We start from the raw sequence: 20,756 nt of genomic DNA, 5'->3' as shown, positions 1-20,756 counted from the left end.
ACTTCGTAATTATATCGACCTGTTCAAGTGGTATGGGATTTTCTTCGTGCAGGGTTTTATGACTTTGGAGCAAATGCGAGTCCGTTCATTTGACGGGTTGATTTATAAACATGGCCAAGCCGGGGTAATCATAGCGACTGTAACCTTAATTTTTTCAAAATTGAGATACAAGTCAATGGGTTTTGGTTTATGAAAAAATTGAGAAATATCGGCAGAAATAAGTATATGATCAGTTGTAAATTCGTGAAGAGCAACAAGGAAGAAAATTATATTCGGTCGGGGTCGAATCTTTCGTACCCACCGCCGTTATCCTAAAAAAGACAAAAGAAAAAAAGGAACAGAATTTCAATACTATATAATATGGAGCGGGCGCAGCCGATTGTTTCTATTTTCAAAATAAACATTCTTGTCGTACAGGCATGTGGCCGCTGTAGACGTGTTCTTTCAAAAGTTTGGGCCATTTCCAATTCTTTGTGCAAGTTTGTAGCCGATCTCTTTTGCGAACGGGAGAACAGATACTACGCAGTTGCGCAGATGGACGAACAGACAGTTGAATAGACGGACATGCCTAAAAGTATTCCGAAACTGCCCGAAAATTTATACCCTTTGTGAGGTTTTTGAAGCTTACTTGTGTGCTTTACAAAAGTTTTGAAAAAAGCGCAATAGTGACACTATAAAATTATGTAGGGGTACTATAGCATCGCCTATAGAATATGCGGTCAGATTTTTGTAGATTTATCTGGTGTAGTTAATGAGACAAATGGATGGCCGGGAGGACAGACATACTTAGGCGTACTTTGAATCTGTGATTTGCCCGAAATTTATATACCTTATCGGGTTTCTGAAGCTTGATTCCGCGCGTTGTAAGGATTTAGAAAAAAGATTATATTTTTTTGTGCTATAATATTGCGTAGGTGTGGTGAATTTTTCCCATATATGTACTACAGCATCACCCACAGAATTTATGCGCTATAGTTTGTGAGTAATGGGCAAAAAACCAATTTTTGATTCCTTTTGAAAAACAGAGGTGCTCTTACTTTATGTAGTTCAGTGCAGGTATGTTTCGATCGATTTGGCACATTTTTAACACCAATCTGCGTGCAAGAATCTGCAATGTTTGTGTCAATTTGATGTCGATAGCTCAGGAGAATGTTTACAACAGAGATTACACAGACGGACAGACAGACATGCTTAAGTCGATTTAGAATTTGATACTGATCAAAAATATATACATTTTCCGAAGTCTCTGACGATTCCTTCTGGTTTGTGCAAACCTTTTGCACGTAGCGAATGTGCCGTTTATCCTTCGTTGAGAAGAACAAAAATCTTACAAAGAGAAAGACTTGAACAGCAAGATGGGATAAACAAACAATAGTAGTATCGGAGTTTATATATTCTTGTATCTGTGTTTTATCAGCATTTTTTTTGCACTTCATGAAATAAAATTTTTTTCTTTTATGTGTAGAACATGTAAGGTTCTTTATAAACTTTGATTCTTTACGTGAATGTCTTAAGGCAATCTGTTCTCTTAACAATAAGTTTCTTTTCTCTCTTTCTATTTGTCGTTGAATAGAAAGGTTGTGCAAAGAGCTTAAAACTTGATTTACTTAACTTTGACGATGGTGAAAATCATATATTCAGTAAAAGAGTTATAGTCAACCAACTTACATAGAGAGAAAGAAAGAAAAAAAGAGAGATAGAGAGAGAGAGTGCGAGCAGTTGTAACAGCTCTTGACCAATTGTTCATAAAGGCTAAACAACACCAAAACCATGGAAACAAGTTTTTTTTCTTTTAAGTAAATAAGATCATAAAATTCGAGGATTTTCTTTCTTGTGTGAATCTTTTCAGCGAAAAAAGAAATATATATATTTTAACAATGTTTGTTTATCTAAGCAAAAAGGTTTCTATTTATTTCATATCTTAAAAATACATTTTTAAATGAACGCATTTACAATCCTTTTACAATTTAAAGATTGCTATACCTAATAATGTGAAACTAAATTATGTGGCCTGGAATAAGGAGGAGGGCCACATAGCTGTGGCTGGGACAGAAGGTTTATTAAAAGTTTTAAAATTAGAGCAAGGTATTTAAAACGAAGCATATTAATCGTTAAAATGTTGTGAACGAGACTTTGAAACAAACAGCGAACGGACAAAATAAAGGAGGCTTAGCAGCAGTTTCGAATCTATCACTAAATCAAACCTTAGACGGCCATAAAAATGATATAAAGCTAGTAGTTTGGAATGAAGCTCAACTGAAGTTAACATCATCGGATGTGGACGGTGTAATTATGGTGTGGATGCTATATAAAGGCTCATGGTATGAAGAGATGACTAACGATCGAAAGAAATCTACAGTAACTGGTATGCATTGGACTTCTGATGGCAATAAAATATGTATAGCGTATGAAGATGGAGCAATTATAGTAGGTAAGTAATCCCAATTCAACTTTTGATTATAGTTGAAATGATTTTGTCCTTAGGATCTGTGGATGGTAATCGAATTTGGGGGAAAGAACTGAAAAATGTTCATTTAACTGGGGTGCAATGGAGTCCAGATAACCGTTTATTACTTTTCAGTTTAGCCAACGGTGAATGTCATTTATATGATAGTCAAGGAAATTTTGCGGTAAATAAACATTAAATAAATCGAAAAATGATACATAACACTTTCCAAAGGGTGATGGAACTTTGAAGTACATATGTAATACCTTACCACATTTCAAGGTCGTTAAACATTTGAAATTATTTTGATTGAATTTGATGCGAACGTGAAAGGATATTATACTCATAAGGAGAAACAAATAAAAACACTATAGTGATTAGAGTAAGTATTCATATAACGACCCTTATTATAAGACGTTTTATGGTCTGAAAAGTGCCCCGAACCAAACCATTTTCATTATTGTTTGCCTTTGAGCCAAGGTCAGTATACCAAATTTCTTTAAAATATATCAAAAGTTACGATCTGTAAATTGAATGAAAAGACATGAGACAGGCGGAAAGACGAACAAACAAACTTGTATTCATTCAGAAAATGATTACAACTGGGTCGATATGATAAGACGCGGGTCTATCTCAACTCCTTCTGCCTGTTGCAAATTTAATATACATTTATATTTATATCCGTGCATATCTTAAACCGAATGAAAATTTCAAATTATTTTGTTGGAAGTGCTTGTGTCAGTTACTTGATCGGGGCAAGTTTTACCTTGCCTTGGCTAGATTCTAAGATCGATATCTCTCATAAGTGGTAACTTCGAATTTTCGGGATGTTAATTGTGGGCCTTGGCCCGCTATAACGTTTTTATTTGTTTGAAATTGTTATGTTATTCAACTTTACTAATTCGCTATGAGGTCGCGTTAAACTTTATTTAACTTCGTATTTGAAAGCACCTTCCACAGGTCGCGCGATCGACAAAGGTTGCATTATACAATACTTTTGGCTACAGATAGGACGAAAATTCTGCTCGAACCACTTAAAAGATTTGCGTTCTGCCGTTTCTTTTTATTGCCGCTTTTATAACCGAAAAATAAAGATAGGAAACTGTAACTTGGCGCGTACATTTTCACTGCTGATTGTAGACCATGTTTAGAAATCGCCCTGATCAGCCCACAAAACCATTTGTCATAACAGCCAATGAAACGTTGCAAACAATCCAACTCAGATCATTTTCATATCTATCTTCAAATTCAATGTAATAGCGATTTAAGAAGATAAGTTTCTTGAAGTGGAGAGAGCAGCTAAGATTTTTGTGGGTTTAACTCATCCCCTTGCGATTTGTTTTCTTTTCATTTCAATTAGATAAAATTGAATATACAATGTGTAAATTTGAGCAATCATCGCCAAACACGGGTGTCGGCAATATGTTGGTTTAGTGGGAAATGTTCAAAAAATCAACCTGTTTTAGCATTATGTTACGAAACAGGAAAAGTTCAAATAATGGCTAATGAAAGTGACGAATGTGAGTTGAAATTATTTTGCACAAAACCAGCGGTTTAAAAATTTTAAGCGTTTTTAATAATTTTTTTAGCTCCAGCCATTGTTGATTGTCAAATGCGTATAACTGATGCTAAATGGAATCATGATGGAACTGTTCTGGCTGTCAGTGGAACTTTAATGGAAGCATATAATTTTAAAGATACTAATCAAGTGTGCTTTTATACTCCGTGGGGGCGTTTATGTCGCGTCTTAAAAGTTCCCGGTACTAATATAGCCTCAGTTTCTTGGGAGGGTAAATCGCTACGGGTTGCTATGGCAGTAGACTCTTTCATATATTTTGCTAACATAAGACCTGAGTATATTTGGTGTTATTTTGAAAAGACCGTCGTCTTTATAAGCAACAATCAAAACAATGTTAACAAGAGTAGCATGACGGTTGTTACATTTTGGAATACATTAACCAATCAAGTTAGCAGCATAATTGGAAATAACTGGACTGTAATTGGAAAGTAAATTTACATTTTTTACCTTATTTCATTTCAGAGTTTTCTTAAAGAAGTTGAGCATTGCATGGGAATGGCTGCATGCAATGACCACTGTGTCATATCGATTGAATGCATTAACAGTAATTTAAAAGATTTAGCTTTAAGCTCTCTTGAGCATAAGGAGAGAATAAGTCATGATGATAAATTGTATCAGCTATTGCTGTGTAATTCTATAGGAACAACTGTAGATTGTAAGTTAGAATATAATCCTAAGCGCATTATAGAGAAGTGTTCCTAAGTCTTCTTCTGTTTAAAGCTAAGTACACAGAAATTGCTCCTAATTTTATTGGTATCAATGCAAGTTTTGTGGCTATAGCCTCATCCGATGAAATTCTTTTGTGGCATTATCATACTCCTAAAGTAAGGTTTTAATTTTAACAATTAATTCAATTATTCATTGAATTATTTCAGAGCGCTTCGCAGCTACACAATGTAAAAGCTCGTAAAGAGAAACGTTTTCATATTGATGATTTATCAACTGATGGAGATAATAGTAAGGACTTAGTGGGCAGCAACGACCGGCGGGAGAGCAGACGCGAGAATTTAGATTCTATCTGTTCGTTAGCGATGTCAGAAAAAGTCTTTTTGGTTGCTAGACAATCAGGCATTATCAACGAGTACCTTCTTCCTAACACGATTCTTAGAACTCGTCATGAATGCGGTGTTCATGTGCACAAAATGGCGATCAATTGTAATTCTACGTTAGTATTAATGTTTCAGATAATTTTAAGAACGGTTTTAATACATTTTAATTTCTTTCAGACGCGCCGCTCTAATAGACCAGGCTGGCGTAATGACGCTTTTAGATTTGGGCGATAACCGGGAAACTCAGTTAAATTTTAGTCGCGTCGAACGTAAAGATGTTTGGGCAATCTGTTGGGCAAAAGATAATCCTTTGCTTTTGGCTCTTATGGAAAAAACACGCATGTATATATTTCGTGGTAATGATCCGGAAGAACCAATCATTTGCTCCGGCTACATTGGTGGATTTGAAGATCTTGAAATAACCAGCGTTTTACTGGATGATATAATAAGCGGCGAAGAAGTTCAAAATTCACTGAGTCACATTCTGCAGTTGAGAATAAAATCATTACGCGATACTGACGAACTCTTGCAACATGCAAGAGTTGGCTTGGAAGATGCCAAGCAATTCATTGAAGATAATCCGCATCCACGTCTCTGGAGACTGTTGGCAGAATCTGCTTTGAAGAAACTGGAACTTGATGTGGCAGAAAATGCTTTTGTACGTTGTGCCAATTATCAAGGAATACAATTGGTTAAGAGATTGCGAAATATACCTTCGTCAATGTTGCAAAAGGCCGAAGTAGCCGCTTTCTACGGTGAATTCGAGGAGGCTGAGAAACTGTACATAGACGGAGATAGACGAGATTTAGCTATAAACCTTCGTGTCACTTTATGCGATTGGTTTCGTGTGGTACAATTATATCGCATGGGTTCGAGTGTATCTGACCAACAAATAGAAATTGCTTGGCGCGAAATTGGTCATCACTTCGCTAATCTACAATCTTGGTAAGCACTCTATAAATATTTTATAAGAACGACGATTACTTTTAGTTTTTTTTTTTTTTTAGGGAGAGTGCCAGAGATTATTACGACAAGTCGCACTCTATTGAGGGTTTAATGGACTCATTGTATCACATGGAACAATTTGAGGAACTGGAAAAGTGCATTGATAAATTGCCTGAGAAAAGTCCTCTTTTAGAAAAATTAGGTGAAATGTTAGCCTCAGTAGGTAAGAAAAATGTTGCTTGTGCTTCCTTGTTGATTTGAGTCTAAAAGCGAAATTTTCAACGACAGGCATGTGTTCGGAGGCGGTGAATGCTTATTTAAAATTGGGGGACCCGAAGTTAGCTGTTAACATTTGCGTTAATTTAAGGCAGTGGGGGCAAGCAGTAGAATTAGCACAAAAATTTGAAATGCCACAGGTCAATACTTTGCTTTGTAAGCACGCCGGCGAACTTTTAAAAAATGGCCGACTTCCAGAAGCCATTGAATTGCAAAAAAAGGCAGGGTATTACTTGGATGCAGCACGCCTTATAACCAAACTGGCAGAACGAGAAATTGAGAAGAATTCGAATTTGTTACGTATTAAAAAAGTATACATTTTAGCTGGACTTTTAGCTGAACAGCATTTAAAAAACGCAGCGCTTCAATTCTCGCAAGACCCTTCAGTGCATAATATGGATCGAGCTGCTTTAATGAACAGTATTAGCCCCGAAGAGGCATCAACTATAGAACGTATATGGCATTGTGCAGAAGCATATCATTTCTTTCTAATAGCGCAAAGGCAGCTTCGTTTTGGAATCGTTCATAGCGCTGTTATAACCTCCTTAAGGTTGCGAGAATATGAAGATGTTCTAAATGTCGAAGATATTTATTGTGTTCTGGCGTTGTCGAGCTGTGCAGATCGATCGTTTAGTACTTGCTCGAAAGCCTTCATTAAACTAGAATCTTTGGACTACTTACCAGAGCGAAGTAAAAGGGAATATGAAGAACTAGCCGTAAATATTTTTGCCAAAAATGAGCCAATCGATGATAAAGTAGATTTTATAACATGTTATGTTTGTGAAGCAATAGTTCCCGACTGGTACGTTTTTTCTTTATTCTGAATTTTAAATACTCAGTAAAGCAGGCCCTTCGAGTCCGTACTTAGAAAACGGTTCATTCAGTCTTATTAACGAAAACCTTTTAAACCTTTTTAACATTACCGTTTTGAAAACTAAGTTATCATCAAACCCAGCCAAACGTGTGAAAATCAACGTGTTAATGTTTGTACGATTGCGTCATAAAAGAACGATTAAACTCAATTTCGGTAAGCGGTTTGTTAATTATGTCATATATCGATATAAATGCTTTTCTATAAGAAAATCATCAAAAATGAGATTTAATGAATTTTTTCTATAAGGGAGTTTTCGCTTATATTGAATCTCAAGTACGTTTTACGTTTGTTATTTGCCCGTATTTCTTTCGTAGATTGGAGGTGTAAACCAGCTGCTTCCAGGCATTAGTGGAAAAATGCCTATTATGTTTTACTCTTGATTTCCCTAATAAATGACTTTTTTTGCGACGATCTTTCTAGCTTACCGTCCTGTATCAATTGTGGAGTGCGTTATCCCCCGTGCATTTCTTCTGGCAAGCCTATAACCCAACCTGCTGCTAATATTTGGATTTGTAATATATGCAATCATTGCGCCTCACTAATGGAAATAAGCAGACATAACACATGTCCGCTTTGTCATGGCTTAATTATTTCAAAAGGTTCGAAAGGATAATTTTGTAAACCACTTTTGTAATTTGTGGGAAATATCATAAGATTTTTAAGTATAAATAAAGACGTCTGTTGATATATATCAGGCGCTTGCATTTATTTTGATCAGCGATATTTATTGGTTAACATACCCAACGATCAAATTCGATGATTTCGACATTTCTCTACATAAAACAACAGTTTTTCATTTAGTAGTATTGAGCTATTCAGTGTTTGCAGATTACTAATCAAGGAACGCTCAAAATTACGTTTTCGATACTTTCAAGTTTTGTTGCTTGATTTGAAGATATATGCTGGCGAAGCCCATCGGACACTTTCTGAACCTTCTGATAATGCTGCCCCAATATATCCCAATTGACGGTTTTGGTTTCATCCCTTTAAGAGTGGTGATTTTGAGGTAAATGATAAAGAACGGCTTGGAGCACCCAAAAAATTTCGAAGGCAACGAATTGAAAGACTTGTTGGTAAAAACCTCACCTCAAACTCCGAAACCACTTCAACTCCACCTCAAACTTTGAACAACTTAACTGTTGGTGAATTAGCTGTTTGTGGCCGTTGACATGCGTTGAGAAAGATCAAAAACAGGGAAAATGCTTACCATAAGAATTAGCTGAAAACGCCGTTTCAAAAGTCTTACTCTTGCATGACAACGCTCGACTACATATTGCAGGAGTTGTCAAGAATACACTGCTGCTCGAATGGGAAGCTCTGTCGCATTCAGCATACTTACCAGACACAGCGCGTTCTGATTACCCTTGTTCAGATCGATGCGGCAAGACTCGCTGCCAAACGCTTGTCGTTTTTTCATCACGGTATTGCCATGTAATTGCTTTTTTCAAACGAAGAGATGATCAGAAGGCGTGTACGCATTTAGTAATATAACAAACAAGAAAACCGAATTTAAAGAAATTTTTTATAGTATTTATTAGTTGGTTTTGCGTGTTAGTATCCCCTTCGCAAAAACGTCTCAGGGTTTCTTATTCAATGTAAATTGGCCACTTATAACTGATTTCCCAGAAAGAATTACTTCGATTCGATATTTAATGTGTCAAAAAAATATTCAAAGAAGACTGTACCAGCTTTCCAAACAAGTACACAGAAGAGGCTTTACATATATAGTGTTTTTTTAACACCGTTTTAATAATTTAATTTTTTCTCAGAATATCACACATGCCCGTTGAGGGGCTTTGTAACACCTTTGCGTTAAAAGAGACTATTGGAATGAGACAGGCTTCTTTTTGTCGGGAAAGCAATGAATTTAAAAATGCAAAAAAATCTTTTCCGCATAAATCAGCTGTTTTACGTAGTCTCCTGGATAGGTAATTCAAAATAAATTGACATGAAAAGAAGAAGAAGAAACCGATTCAGTGAATAGGAAATTTTAATAAGATAAGCAAATAATATAAAATGAAGGTAAAAATTTCAATGAATTTGAATTCATAATATCTAAATAAGACATATATTCACAGCGTATAAGCGAAAAAAAATTGGAAGCTTTTACAGTCGGCACGATGGGCAAACGCCAGCTGTCGAAAAAAGAACTGGAAGAGCAAAAGAAGAAAGAAGATGAAGCCGCCGCAGCGCATGTGAGTTATTAAGTTGTTTGCAAAGAAAAACAATTCTGAAAGAGCGTATTTTTAGGCCTTCCAAGAATTTGTGGAAACATTTCAACAAACCCCTAACCCATCGGCAAAAATTTGGATTAAGGCTGGTACTTATGATGCGGGTTCCAGAAGTAGGTTTCAATTTGAAAACAATACTTAAAGACATTGAACATAATCTAAAATTATTCGTAGAGGAAGACAATCGCGAAAAAGGCAAGGTATACAAACCGTCTTCCAAATTGGTTGATGACAAATCCGCTACCGATAAAGCTCAAGAATATGCTAAAATGTTGGCTTCCGATTTAAAAAAGGATGTGTTGCCCTTGAAAAAGAAAAATCAAGAAAAAAAAAAAAGCAATTTGGAACTATTTAAAGAAGAGCTGAGACAGTAAGTTTTATTTTATATTTATGAGCTAAAATTGTCTTACGTCTTTTGTTAGAATTCAAGAAGAGCGAGAGGAACGTCATAAATATAAACATATAATGACTCAATCAAGTGCTGTTCCTCACACTCCGGAGCATCATTCGCATGCCTCAGAAGTTCGGGAAACTAATACCGGTTCATTTGACACAGGTGATCCAAATACCACAAATTTGTATTTGGGTAATCTTTCACCAAAGGTAAGGTGGCTAAGTACGTGAATTATGAATAAAATTTTAAATGCATAATTGGCTTATTTATTTCGTAGATTTCCGAGCAACAACTTATGGAAATTTTTGGACGTTATGGACCGCTTGCAAGTATAAAAATTATGTGGCCACGTTCGGAGGAGGAAAAGCAAAGAGGCCGTAATTGTGGTTTTGTGGCTTATATGAGTCGCAGAGATGCTGAACGGGCTTTAAAAACTTTAAATGGTCGTTACATTATGGGTTATGAAATGAGACTGGGTTGGGGCAAAGCGGTGCCCATTATGAATCAACCAATTTTTATTCCTCCACCTTTATTAGAGCTAACAATGCCTCCGCCACCGTCAGGTTTGCCTTTCAATGCTCAAGCTCCACCTAGCGAAGCAGCGAACGTACCCAAGAAGAATTATAAAGAATATACTAGTGATGAAGAAAAAGAGAACATGGAAAGGGTACGTAAAAGATTATCTGAGAAATGAAAATAATTATTAGATATCCAAGTTTTTTGAAATATTTTTTTATAATAGATTTTAAAGAAAGCCGTGGTTAAAGTGATAGTACCAACTGAAAAGTAAGTCTAAATAATTATTTTTATTCTTAATTACATAAGTTAATTTCAGGACTGTTTTACATGTCATACACCGCATGATCGAGTTTGTTATTCGTGAAGGTCCCATGTTTGAGGCTTTAATTATGAATCGCGAAATAGAAAACCCTATGTTTTCATTTCTTTTCGATAATGAAAGTCCGGCTCACATCTACTACCGTTGGAAATTGTTTTCGTTGTTGCAAGGTGATTCTCCAAATGAATGGAATGAAAAAGAATTTCGCATGTTTAAAAGTGGTCCCATCTGGCGCCCTCCAATTGCTAACTTTTACACGCAAGGAATGTCAGATGAACTAGTCGTTGATCCTGATGCCCCTGAGGTCCATAAAGGAGCATTGTCAACCGCGTAAGTAATGAATTCGATGCAAAATCCGCAATTCATAATATATATATAATACGGTATTTGTAGGCAACGTGATCGTTTAGAAGATCTTATACGACATTTAACACCTGAGCGGTCTAAAATTGGAGATGCGATGATATTTTGCATAGAGCACGCTGATGCGGCTGATGAGATATGCGAATGTGTTGCTGAGTCGTTAGGCAATCCATCCACATTGGCTTCGAAAAAAATTGCTCGTTTATATTTGGTGTCCGACATATTGCACAATTGCACTGTCAAGGTGTCTAATGCCTCCTTCTTTCGAAAATCGTAAGCTTCTCTTTCTGAGTTATTATGCTCCAAAACGTTAGCCTTTTCTTTATTTTTAGAGTTGAACGGCATTTGTTAGAAATATTTGAAAACCTACATAGCTTTTACAATGCTATAGAAAGCCGTTTAAAAGCAGAAGGTTTCAAGTCACGTGTTTTAAATGTTTTGCGAGCTTGGGACGATTGGGCGGTGTACTCGAAGGAGTTCTTAAGTCAATTGCGTTCAGTTTTCTTAGGCAAACAACAGGTATTTAGGATCTTAGTGCAGGGTCAAAAAGAAATCTTGTAACATACGATCTTCAGAATCAGCCAGCGTCTCCTCCACTTGAAGAAGTAAAGGAAGTAGAGGATATAGACGGAGCTCCACTATCGGCCGATGAGAAAGAAGACGAAGACTTGGATGGAGTTCCCTTAGATGGTGCTGCCCTTCTCAAAGGAGTCCTAATGCGTGGCTTACCAGAGACGCAACACAATAAGACTCCGATTAACCGAAGCCAGGACGTTAGTCAAGATGCAGACTATAATGATGACATTGATGGTGTACCGTGTACGTTGTAACGTCAATTTTTTCTTCAATGTAAATTTTATAAAAACTGATTTTGCTTGCTAGTGGATGAAGACATCGATGGAATACCTATAGCTATGGAGAAAATATCCGCCGAAACTTCCGAAGGTTTACTTAAAGCTGGCTCTAAAAGCGGCGCTTTTATACCATCAAAATGGGAAACTATTGACCCCGAGCAGGTCGAAGCCCAAGCCGTAACTACAAGCAAATGGGATACATTGGATGCTCCAGAACCACCAAAATTTTATGATAGCTCTAGTGGGGATGACAATAACGACGACGACGAACATGAAAAAGGTCTTAATTACGATGAATTGAAACGTAAAAAATTACGAGAAATTGAATTGAAAACAATGCAATACCAAGATGAATTGGAATCTGGTCAAAGAGAATCAAAATCTAGCTGGACAATAGCTGAGCAAGTTGAATCTTATCGCAACAAATTAATGAAAAAGGTATACGCTTCACGCATACCGTATGCCTTTACTATTATTCTATTATGCTGTTATTAACATTTTCGTTAGGACACGCGTCGAGAAACGCTTTCACCTCTGAGTTGTTTAAAGCAGAAAGATACAAAAGGCAGTGAAAGCCCCGACAGTGTAAAACGGACACGGCATCATAGACGGTCATCGTCTCCTCACACTAGCGCTCGTTCTAGTCCAACACGTAGCAGTCGCAAGCGATCACGTTCGCCTGTGGCATCAGCAAACCGTAAAGAAATATCTCCAGCCTCTAGTAGTCGAGGCAGTAGCAGCAAATATGGCAAGCGTCATAAATCAAGAAGTCTTTCAGTTTCACCACCACACCCACTTGAAAGAACACCGTACATATCAAAATCATCGCGTTACGACAGTCCGCTATCGTCATCATCGCGTTCACGAAGGTTAGTAAAAAAAAACGTTCTCCGCTAAATCTAAGCTTCTGAAACTTGTTATTCTCGAGAAGTGCTACAGCTTTATCGCTGAAATTATAAAAAAAGGTCTGCACTCGGGTTTTACCCGAATCGTTTGCTATAGTCAAAAGGGATAGAAAAAAATCGGTCAGAAATTCTCTGAGCTTGCCTGCCCGTCCAGTTTTCTTATACTCAGGCCGTAGTTTTTGAGAAATTTTAATGAAGAGCTTTTGAAAAGATTCCGATGATTTGGATCGGAGCACTTATTCGTATACTTCTCACATAAAGCCTTACTTTGAATAATCGTCACATGAATAACTGTAGGGTGATGTGAGTACGTCGTGACTCATCAGACTGTTTTTACTTTCTTTTTTTATATTCGAAATAATGGGCAAATCTGAGTTTCGAATGTGGATATAGCTGGGCATGGAAAGTATTACAATAACAATTCTCCTTCGGAAATAATTTGCAATTTGCTTATGTTAAAGTCAAAGAAATCATCAAAATCTTGATAAACGGAAAATAAATTTTCAAGGAATAGTTAAAATCCTCTGAATATCAAAACGCAATGTATTCAATAGTCTGCACGAAACTTTTGCCTATGACGAAGCTGTTGCGTCAATTTTACTCACAATAGACAAAAAACATCGACGACCTACTATTTCGGAGGTCCGGTTGGAGATGATGAATGGGGATAAAAACAATCTTTCAAGCGGTAGGTGACAACATATGACTCGAACCAAAAAGTCAATGTCTACAACGGCAAAAGAGATCACTATTAAAAGAGACGTGGATGAATAAGTCGAATATTGTAAATTGGGTTTACATCCTACATCACTTGTGGTATAAAAGCATATTGAGTTTGTCAAAAGGCTTGCAACATCCACAAGGTGGCTTCATGGATGACGTGTATATATTTCGGATCAGCATGAAATTCTAAACCCTTGTAAACAAGACCGTGCGTCCATCTGTAGAAACATTTTGCAAGAAGGAAGCTATCTGCTTCAAATTTAACAGTAACTGCTGCAAACAGATTGGATTTGAAATTCGCCCAAGTCACACAAAATCCAAATTCACTTAAGGCAACCTCCATTTTCAAAAATATAAAATATTTGTGTTTTTTCCCGCTGTATAGTACGGAAAATTAAATTTTTTTTTTTTTAAATTTCTGCAGAATGACTGCGATGGGTGCAGTCGAATATGATTTTTATACTTGTTGTTCTTTTTATTTATTTCCGAGCATTGTTGACCGATTAATTATTAAGCAAGTTCAGCAAGTGTACTGTGAACAATCGCAAAATATTTTTAACAAGATAAAGTGAAGATTATATGGCGTTACACATTTGCAAGATTAAAAAAAGGCTACTTCTCATACGATTTATTTTGCAAACTTAACCTTAAAAGTTTGGATGAAATTTTCAACCCTTGAACAGACGAATCGAATCAATTCAGCATGTCAAATGCGAAACATGTGTATGTGGCTGTTGTGATGTGTTTTTCGTAAAAATATGTGGTTATATGCAGAAAATTATTGAACGTGTCGCCTTTTATTGTCTATCCCAACCCGGAGGAATATCCACTGATGGATTGGTGGTATTAAAATAAAGAACAAAAAAAAAATGCATTAAAATTAAACTCATAATGTATTAGCGATGAATATATAATTTTCTACTAAATTATGTTTTCTTTCTCACCTTACACATTAATAAATAATTTATTTTAGATCATCTTCACCTAATTATTTACGTAGTGCTAAACGTGATGAACGCGACTCATACTCGAGTAATCACCGTAGTGATAAACACAAACATAAACATAAACATTAAATTAAATGTTCGCATTATTAACATGATATGTATTGAAAATTATATTTTTAAAAATAAAAGTCCGTATATTCTTAAATACTACTGTTGAGCGTTTGATATATTTTTTTTATTGTTTAGCACATTTAAAAAAAAATTACCGGTTGAAGGCATTATCATTGACTTTTCTATCATAAAAAGTAGTTTGCAATAAATTTCTAATATATTCAGATAGAAAAACGGGAAAAAGAATTTTAATAAATTTAGAAATTTTCATGTAAGCTAAAGGAAGTCTCAAAGATTCATAAGTTAAAAAATGTAATAAAATTTATCTTTTCCGAAAAGTTTTAATAATCTTATATTTATACAATGTTCTTTCCACGTAGTGGTTGCGGTGATCAAAATTTTATCAAGAGAGAAATATAACTTGGAATAAAAAAGAACACTTTCTTCAAAAAAAAAAGCAACAACAACCATTTCGACATAAAAAGCTAATTATATTCAAATCCTTCAATATGTCTCGGATTGTGTGCGAAGTGCCAGCGGAATGTACATTTGCGACACCATGTAATTTCCGTTTCGATTGCGGTGACAATTCAAGTTACTTCTATCGGCCGATGTGGACACAACCGTTGCTTCCGCAAGCAATGGAATCATCCTGCCTGCTAAAATCTGAAAGGATATATAATGGCTCTTATGCAAGTAATTGTGGTGATGGGTTTTGTTGGGCAGGTCATAATCTATCTGCTCCCTGTTACAATGGTTCTGGCTTTAACAGGATTCTACATGCCATGACAGAGCCGATTGCACCTCGTCAGGACATGTATAGACCTGCTTCACCTACCAATTGTAAAGTACTGTGGGCTAACTATCGCTAGATTTTCTTGCCAGCATCGAGAACGTTTTTTATATTTTTAACCTAACCGTCCCGTCGTTTGAAACGTTTTGAAGCAACTAACGTTACAAGTCGGAGAGTCTTTCTGTACATTGCATAAGGATTTACGTCTGAAGATTTGAGTTAACTAAATTAAATTTTTTGTATATAACCGAAAAATAAAAGCGAAATTAATTTTGGTAAACCATATGATAATTTTTGCTTTTTTCAATCGATTCTTTTACTACATTTTTAATTTTATTTCAAGGTTTGTTTTCCATAAAATTTACTAATTTTTACCGTACGAGGTTATTCATCAATTTCCGGCATGGAGTACGTGGACATGAAATCTTGTATTTACCTTGTATATTATTTTCACTGTCCTTAAAACTATTTTATTCCTCCCTAGAGATCTTTCATTGGATTGTATTTTAGGATAAATCTATGTTAACTATGAGCAGAACTTCTGTCGCCATTAGTAGACGATTAAGGCAAGATTAAAAAATATTTTCATGTTTTATCGTTGCTGCTAAGTTCAAGATTGCGAGAACAACTGTCTAATTCCGCGATCTTGGCCAAAAAAGTAGTTGAGCTCATATTCAAAGTGTATTTTGTTGTATTTTTAACTGACTACTATTCTTTGAATTTGTCTTTTTTTGTTCAAGTTGTTTTGTTTACTCAGTAATAATTTTTTCAGAGAATTCTACAGACGGCTTATTTCAGCAGTACGGAACAAAACACAATAAATACACAAAATAAAACAAGACAAGAGCCGATAGCCTGTGTTGCTAGTGCTCAATGTCTTTTTTTTAGTCTAAGAATTCAGTTCATTAGTCTAAAATTAAAATAATAATAATAATAATAAAATAAGACAAATAGGCAGTCTTTTTTCTTATTGCAAACGTTCGATGAACTTCTGTATTTATAGTATGTCAGTAATGGACTTAGATGCACTAGTGGTTTTGAAATTTTGGATTACACATTTGTAATAAATGTAATTCCGACATTTTTATTAATCTGCTCCTTACATATAGCTTGTACACACAAGGAATATCTTTGTAAAGCCGAAACAATGCAAAGCGATTGAGAGCCACGCATAACGTATGACACAAGTTTCGCTTAAGTCAGCATGTAATAATAATTTGTTGTCGTTGCTTCAACAGTGCGGCAGATGGTGCTGTCCTACAGAAAACAGACATCACGCGTAAACCTTCCTTCAATTTTAGGCAGGAAAAAGTTAACAGAACAAGAATGGCTAAATTAAACTTCCACCATGGTGTCATTCGTTATTACTAGAAAGGTTCGCGTTTTATAGTTGCTAATAAATTTCGTATTGACTGCGTTAGGTTTCCTTCTTTCTCTTCGTTTGTCATGGTTTCCGCATATATTAAGTTTCGGCTCTTCGTTGAAGATTAGACTTTTCAAAAAATTTATATCATTTACGTGGAGTCTAGCAAACTTTATTTTCTCATATTAACTTCGCTTGTAAATGGTTTTCCTTGGAACGCGTCTATGAAAACCATTGGCTCTTAAAATATTTACATACACATATCGCAGTTATGTTCACTATCTTTTTTAATACACTTCTTTTAATTAAGAAATATTTCAATAAATGCACAAAATCGTCTCAGAAAGTCGCTAACTTAAAGGATGGAATGTATATCTGCAAAACATAAAGTTTACGCTTTTAAAAGTATTTAATTAATTTTTTTTTATCTTCTATCCCGCTTTTGGTACAAGGGAACATGAAGTTTGTGCGGATGTACGCGACATCTAGAGAGACTTGATATAAAACCTCCTTTTATTCGGCCGATCGATTCAGAAGGTGAATCTCTAATTGAACTGAGCTTGTGTGAAATATTTTGATGAAATTAGGCAAACCGATATATTTTCTCCTAAGGACGAAGCCTAATGAAAATGGTTTGGGACAACTTTTTCGAGCACTTCTTATATAACACCTCATTTTAAAGAGTCGTTAATGATTAACTGCAGCTTACTGAGGCGATGTAGTGGGCCATGAATCGCTATAGTGTTTTCATTTGCTTTGTTTTAGATTTTAAGATGTTAATATGGTTTTATTATATAAATATGGACTGAACGAACAAAACGAAGATATAACAGTTGAAGAAAGGTTCCCAATAAAACTACGAAATTTTTTACATCAGCTAAAGTATTTCATCTTGTGATTTGTTTACTTACAAACCATGTTTTTCATATTGTTTGTCAAAGTTTGGTAACTCCACGTAGATTGAATTTCTCAAAAAAAAAAAAAAATATATTGTCATTATATGCATTCAATGTGCATTATTTTTCTCCTTTAGTAGTTGCGCGATAAAAATTTATTCAAAATCAAAACCGGGTTGATTTTAAAATAGCAAATATTTGAAGACTAAAAAAATTTCGAAAGTTCTACAGCGACAAGAAGAATCTGCCGATTGTTCTATTGTATTGTATTCTCTTTTTCTAAAGGAAAACTTTTAAAAATTAAATCAATAAATTGCGCGAAGAAAAAATACAATTTGTATGCAATACCAAAGAACAAGTTGTAGCCATTGAAATGTGTGATCCTCAGATTATGTGCGATGTGCCAGACGAATGTACATTAACAGGACAATGTAATTCCAGTAGTAACGGTTGCGGTGACAATTCAGGTTGCTGCTATCAGACGGTATGGACACAGCCAAGGCCGATACTTCCACACGGTTTCTCAGTACAATCGCTAACGCCGGTGAAAACTGAACCCTTATATAGTCGATTGTATACAAATAGTTGTGGTGAGGAATGGGGTTGGCCATTCCAAAACTTATCCACTGTTAAAGCATCGGTACAAAATTGCACCATACAAAAACTATCTTACGTGCCGCATTCTTATGCTGCACGTAACCAACAGTGTGAGAATGGGTCTTCATATGGTATGACGGAGCCGATTTTGCCCTCTCTAGGCGTATGTAGGCCTATTTCTCCTCTCGACTGTTGCACAGTAAACAAATTATCCTATATGCCGCTTAACATGTGCCTAACCCCACAAACTAAACCTATACCAATTCCAGCTTGCCAGGATGTGTCTTGGACTAATTATTGCTAGGCCTTCTCGCATCAGATTTCCATAACTACCACTTATCTCAAGAAGTTTTCGCATAAAGGAAAGAACTAGAAATAAATCTTCAGGTTTATGCTGCTCTCTAATCAATCTAAAAAAGTTTGAATAAATTTACAATAAATATAGATGGTAAAAACAAAATAAAAAAAGTTTATTACAAGACAAGAGAATATCAAGTATGGACTATAATAGAACAATATTTTAGACGCAACAAGTTATTCAGTTTACAGCAGTGATGTCCGATATGCGGAGGCCAGCGTTTAATACCTCCCTTAGAAATTCCTATAGGAAAACTAGCCCTGCAAATTTGCTGTGACATGCGTTTTCTATTCCTCTCTAATTCAACTGGCACGCATTATTCCTATATATGCTGAAATGACACAAAAAAAAAAAACAAAAATGAAAATGTATAAACATTGCCTTTTCTGCAAATTTGGTTTCGGTCCATCTACTTGGGTATTGCACAGTTAAAAACATCCGCGCGTCAGCTCCTCCGCACGTCAGCTCTTCCCTCCTCGCTGTGTTCGCTGTATTCCAATGGTGAGTTTGAATTTATCTTTACTGATTGTCATTTATAACTTGTTTATTTATTTATACAAGAAACTCAACAAAAAATTTTGACAGTCGAGTTCAATTGACTCTTAAAGTAAATCTTACATTAATTAGTATTAAAACTCAGTATAATTATAATAAAACAAATAAGAAGGAAAAAAAGCAAAAAAAAAGAAAAAAAGCACATACACAACTAACATAGAGCCACACAAGCGGTTGAGGACATTAAAGCTTTGATTACGAAGGAAACGCCAAGGATAAGTCTACGTTTTTGGAGAGACGGTAAGGACAACAGAAGCAACTTATCTTTATAGGGGGAAAGAGAGGCAATCGGATCCCAACCCAAATTCCTAAGGACAAATAACAAGAATTGCTTTTGAACAGATTCAATTGAGTCTACATAGCACCTACATGAAGGAGATCACACAACAGAGGCATTCTGAAGTATATGTCTAACCAAACACATGTACAGCCTTTTGGTAATGTAAGGATCATCAAGCTCTTTGGACCACCTCTTTATAAAACCAAGCGCGGACCTAGAGAGCTCAATATGCAAGTTGAGACGTAACCTATGGTCAAATAGAACGCCTAAATCTGTGATCGAATCGACGTCCTCCAACTTATGCGAATCAATGAAATACTGAGTAATGAATGATCTTCTTCTTGAGGAAGAAAGCTTCTTACATTTATTTAGATTTAGTTTCAGAATTTTCAAAGAGCACCATGCAACCAAATTATTCAAATCACTTTGAAGGTGATGTGATTGCGATTCTAGAGAGAAAGAAGAAAACAGTTTCACATTTTTAGCGTACATTAAGATCTGACTAGAATTAATCACCGATGGAAGATCGTTAAGGTATAAACTGAATAAAATGGGACCTAAGTGGCTGCCTTGAGGTACGCCAGACGTCATGGGGAATTCATCCGACGTGATGAAGTTAAACAGAACCCTGAAAGATCTATTGTGCAGATAAGAGCTTATCCATTTCACTAAATAGAAAGGGAAGCCAGAAGCTTGGAGTTTAAAGATAAGTAAGTTATGGTTAACCAAATCAAACGCTTTATCAGTGTATATTACATCTGTGCGAGAGCTCCTAGAAAAAGCTTTGAAAACACGACAAGTAAACTCTAGCAAATTGGTGACCCGAAAGCCATGCTGGTGTGGAGAAATATACTGTAGTGCAAACACAACAAACGGTTCTTTTGAATTGTTATTTATTATAATTATCTTGGTTTTAAACTCTTATTAATTCTTACTTATTAACTCTTGCTTATTAATTCTTACGTTACTTTTTACTTCCGACTTTACATCTGACTTTACTGAACTGTGGTCAGTAATTCATCTTTCAGATTCCGAGCCCGTTTTCGCCCGACAAGGTGTATATAAACACTCCATGTCCAGTCTAAAAGACAGAAGTGGATTATGAAGAACAGACAGACAAATTGCAAAAAAATTCTCAACACAAAAATTTGTCAACCAATTTGAGCAAAACTTCTCTGTTACGTTGACACTGTAACAAGAGATCAAAAGCAAAACAAACTACAAACACCGAAAAAATAAACAGGGAAAAGATAGAAAAAAAAACAAAACAAAAGAAAGAGAGATTTATATTAGAGCTTAAATTTTTGTTTGCAAAAATCCAATGAATCAAACCCTAAACAAAAAATACGTCTTTTACTTTGAATTCACTCACTTTCTTC

At 35.6% G+C, this 20,756-nt stretch overlaps 3 protein-coding genes across 5 annotated transcripts; all 3 read left to right on the top strand.

The window, feature by feature from the left end:
- Positions 1 to 1,830: 1,830 nt before the first annotated feature.
- LOC119641633 (WD repeat-containing protein 35) lies at positions 1,831 to 7,370 on the top strand. The gene is made up of 12 exons (XM_038040411.1): positions 1,831 to 1,901; positions 1,974 to 2,085; positions 2,147 to 2,431; positions 2,485 to 2,630; positions 3,807 to 3,966; positions 4,036 to 4,412; positions 4,488 to 4,680; positions 4,746 to 4,849; positions 4,901 to 5,190; positions 5,252 to 6,019; positions 6,082 to 6,242; positions 6,308 to 7,370. The coding sequence occupies exons 1-12, from the start codon at positions 1,878 to 1,880 to the stop codon at positions 7,117 to 7,119; spliced, it is 3,432 nt and encodes a 1,143-aa protein (XP_037896339.1). The 5' UTR covers positions 1,831 to 1,877; the 3' UTR covers positions 7,120 to 7,370.
- Positions 7,371 to 8,276: 906 nt separating this feature from the next.
- Positions 8,277 to 15,044, top strand: LOC119641645 (U2 snRNP-associated SURP motif-containing protein). Of its 3 annotated transcripts, XM_038040429.1 has the most exons (15): positions 8,277 to 8,869; positions 8,939 to 9,191; positions 9,248 to 9,364; positions 9,420 to 9,513; positions 9,575 to 9,770; positions 9,823 to 10,003; positions 10,072 to 10,461; positions 10,537 to 10,580; positions 10,630 to 10,962; positions 11,026 to 11,268; positions 11,328 to 11,514; positions 11,571 to 11,814; positions 11,878 to 12,287; positions 12,357 to 12,718; positions 14,451 to 14,568. In XM_038040429.1, the coding sequence occupies exons 2-15, from the start codon at positions 9,186 to 9,188 to the stop codon at positions 14,551 to 14,553; spliced, it is 2,910 nt and encodes a 969-aa protein (XP_037896357.1). In that variant the 5' UTR covers positions 8,277 to 8,869; positions 8,939 to 9,185; the 3' UTR covers positions 14,554 to 14,568. The 3 variants fall into 3 exon arrangements, with proteins under 3 accessions (XP_037896357.1, XP_037896356.1, XP_037896358.1); XM_038040428.1 differs by having other exon boundaries at positions 8,277 to 9,191; XM_038040430.1 differs by lacking the exon at positions 14,451 to 14,568 and adding an exon at positions 14,916 to 15,044 and having other exon boundaries at positions 8,279 to 9,191.
- Positions 15,045 to 17,668: 2,624 nt separating this feature from the next.
- Positions 17,669 to 19,142, top strand: LOC119641653. The gene is made up of 2 exons (XM_038040444.1): positions 17,669 to 19,043; positions 19,104 to 19,142. The coding sequence occupies exon 1, from the start codon at positions 17,961 to 17,963 to the stop codon at positions 18,486 to 18,488; it is 528 nt and encodes a 175-aa protein (XP_037896372.1). The 5' UTR covers positions 17,669 to 17,960; the 3' UTR covers positions 18,489 to 19,043; positions 19,104 to 19,142.
- Positions 19,143 to 20,756: the final 1,614 nt, after the last annotated feature.

This window comes from Glossina fuscipes, unplaced genomic scaffold (assembly GCF_014805625.2).
Source record: "Glossina fuscipes isolate IAEA_lab_2018 unplaced genomic scaffold, Yale_Gfus_2 155, whole genome shotgun sequence".
In the NCBI taxonomy this organism is placed as follows: Eukaryota; Metazoa; Arthropoda; class Insecta; order Diptera; family Glossinidae; genus Glossina; species Glossina fuscipes.
Note: the sequence above shows the minus strand (reverse complement) of the source record. Positions and strands in the feature narration are given on the sequence as shown.

Coding starts and splice junctions, on each gene's coding strand:
- LOC119641633 (XM_038040411.1), top strand. CDS start 1,878: ATGTTTGTTTATCTAAGCAAAAAG. Junction 3,967..4,035: donor GGCTAATGAAAGTGACGAAT/GTGAGTTGAAAT, acceptor TAATTTTTTTAG/CTCCAGCCATTGTTGATTGT. Junction 4,413..4,487: donor GGAATACATTAACCAATCAA/GTTAGCAGCATA, acceptor ATTTCATTTCAG/AGTTTTCTTAAAGAAGTTGA.
- LOC119641645 (XM_038040429.1), top strand. Junction 11,269..11,327: donor GCCTCCTTCTTTCGAAAATC/GTAAGCTTCTCT, acceptor CTTTATTTTTAG/AGTTGAACGGCATTTGTTAG. Junction 12,719..14,450: donor TCATCATCGCGTTCACGAAG/GTTAGTAAAAAA, acceptor AATTTATTTTAG/ATCATCTTCACCTAATTATT.
- LOC119641653 (XM_038040444.1), top strand. CDS start 17,961: ATGTGTGATCCTCAGATTATGTGCGATGTGCCAGACGAATGTACATTA.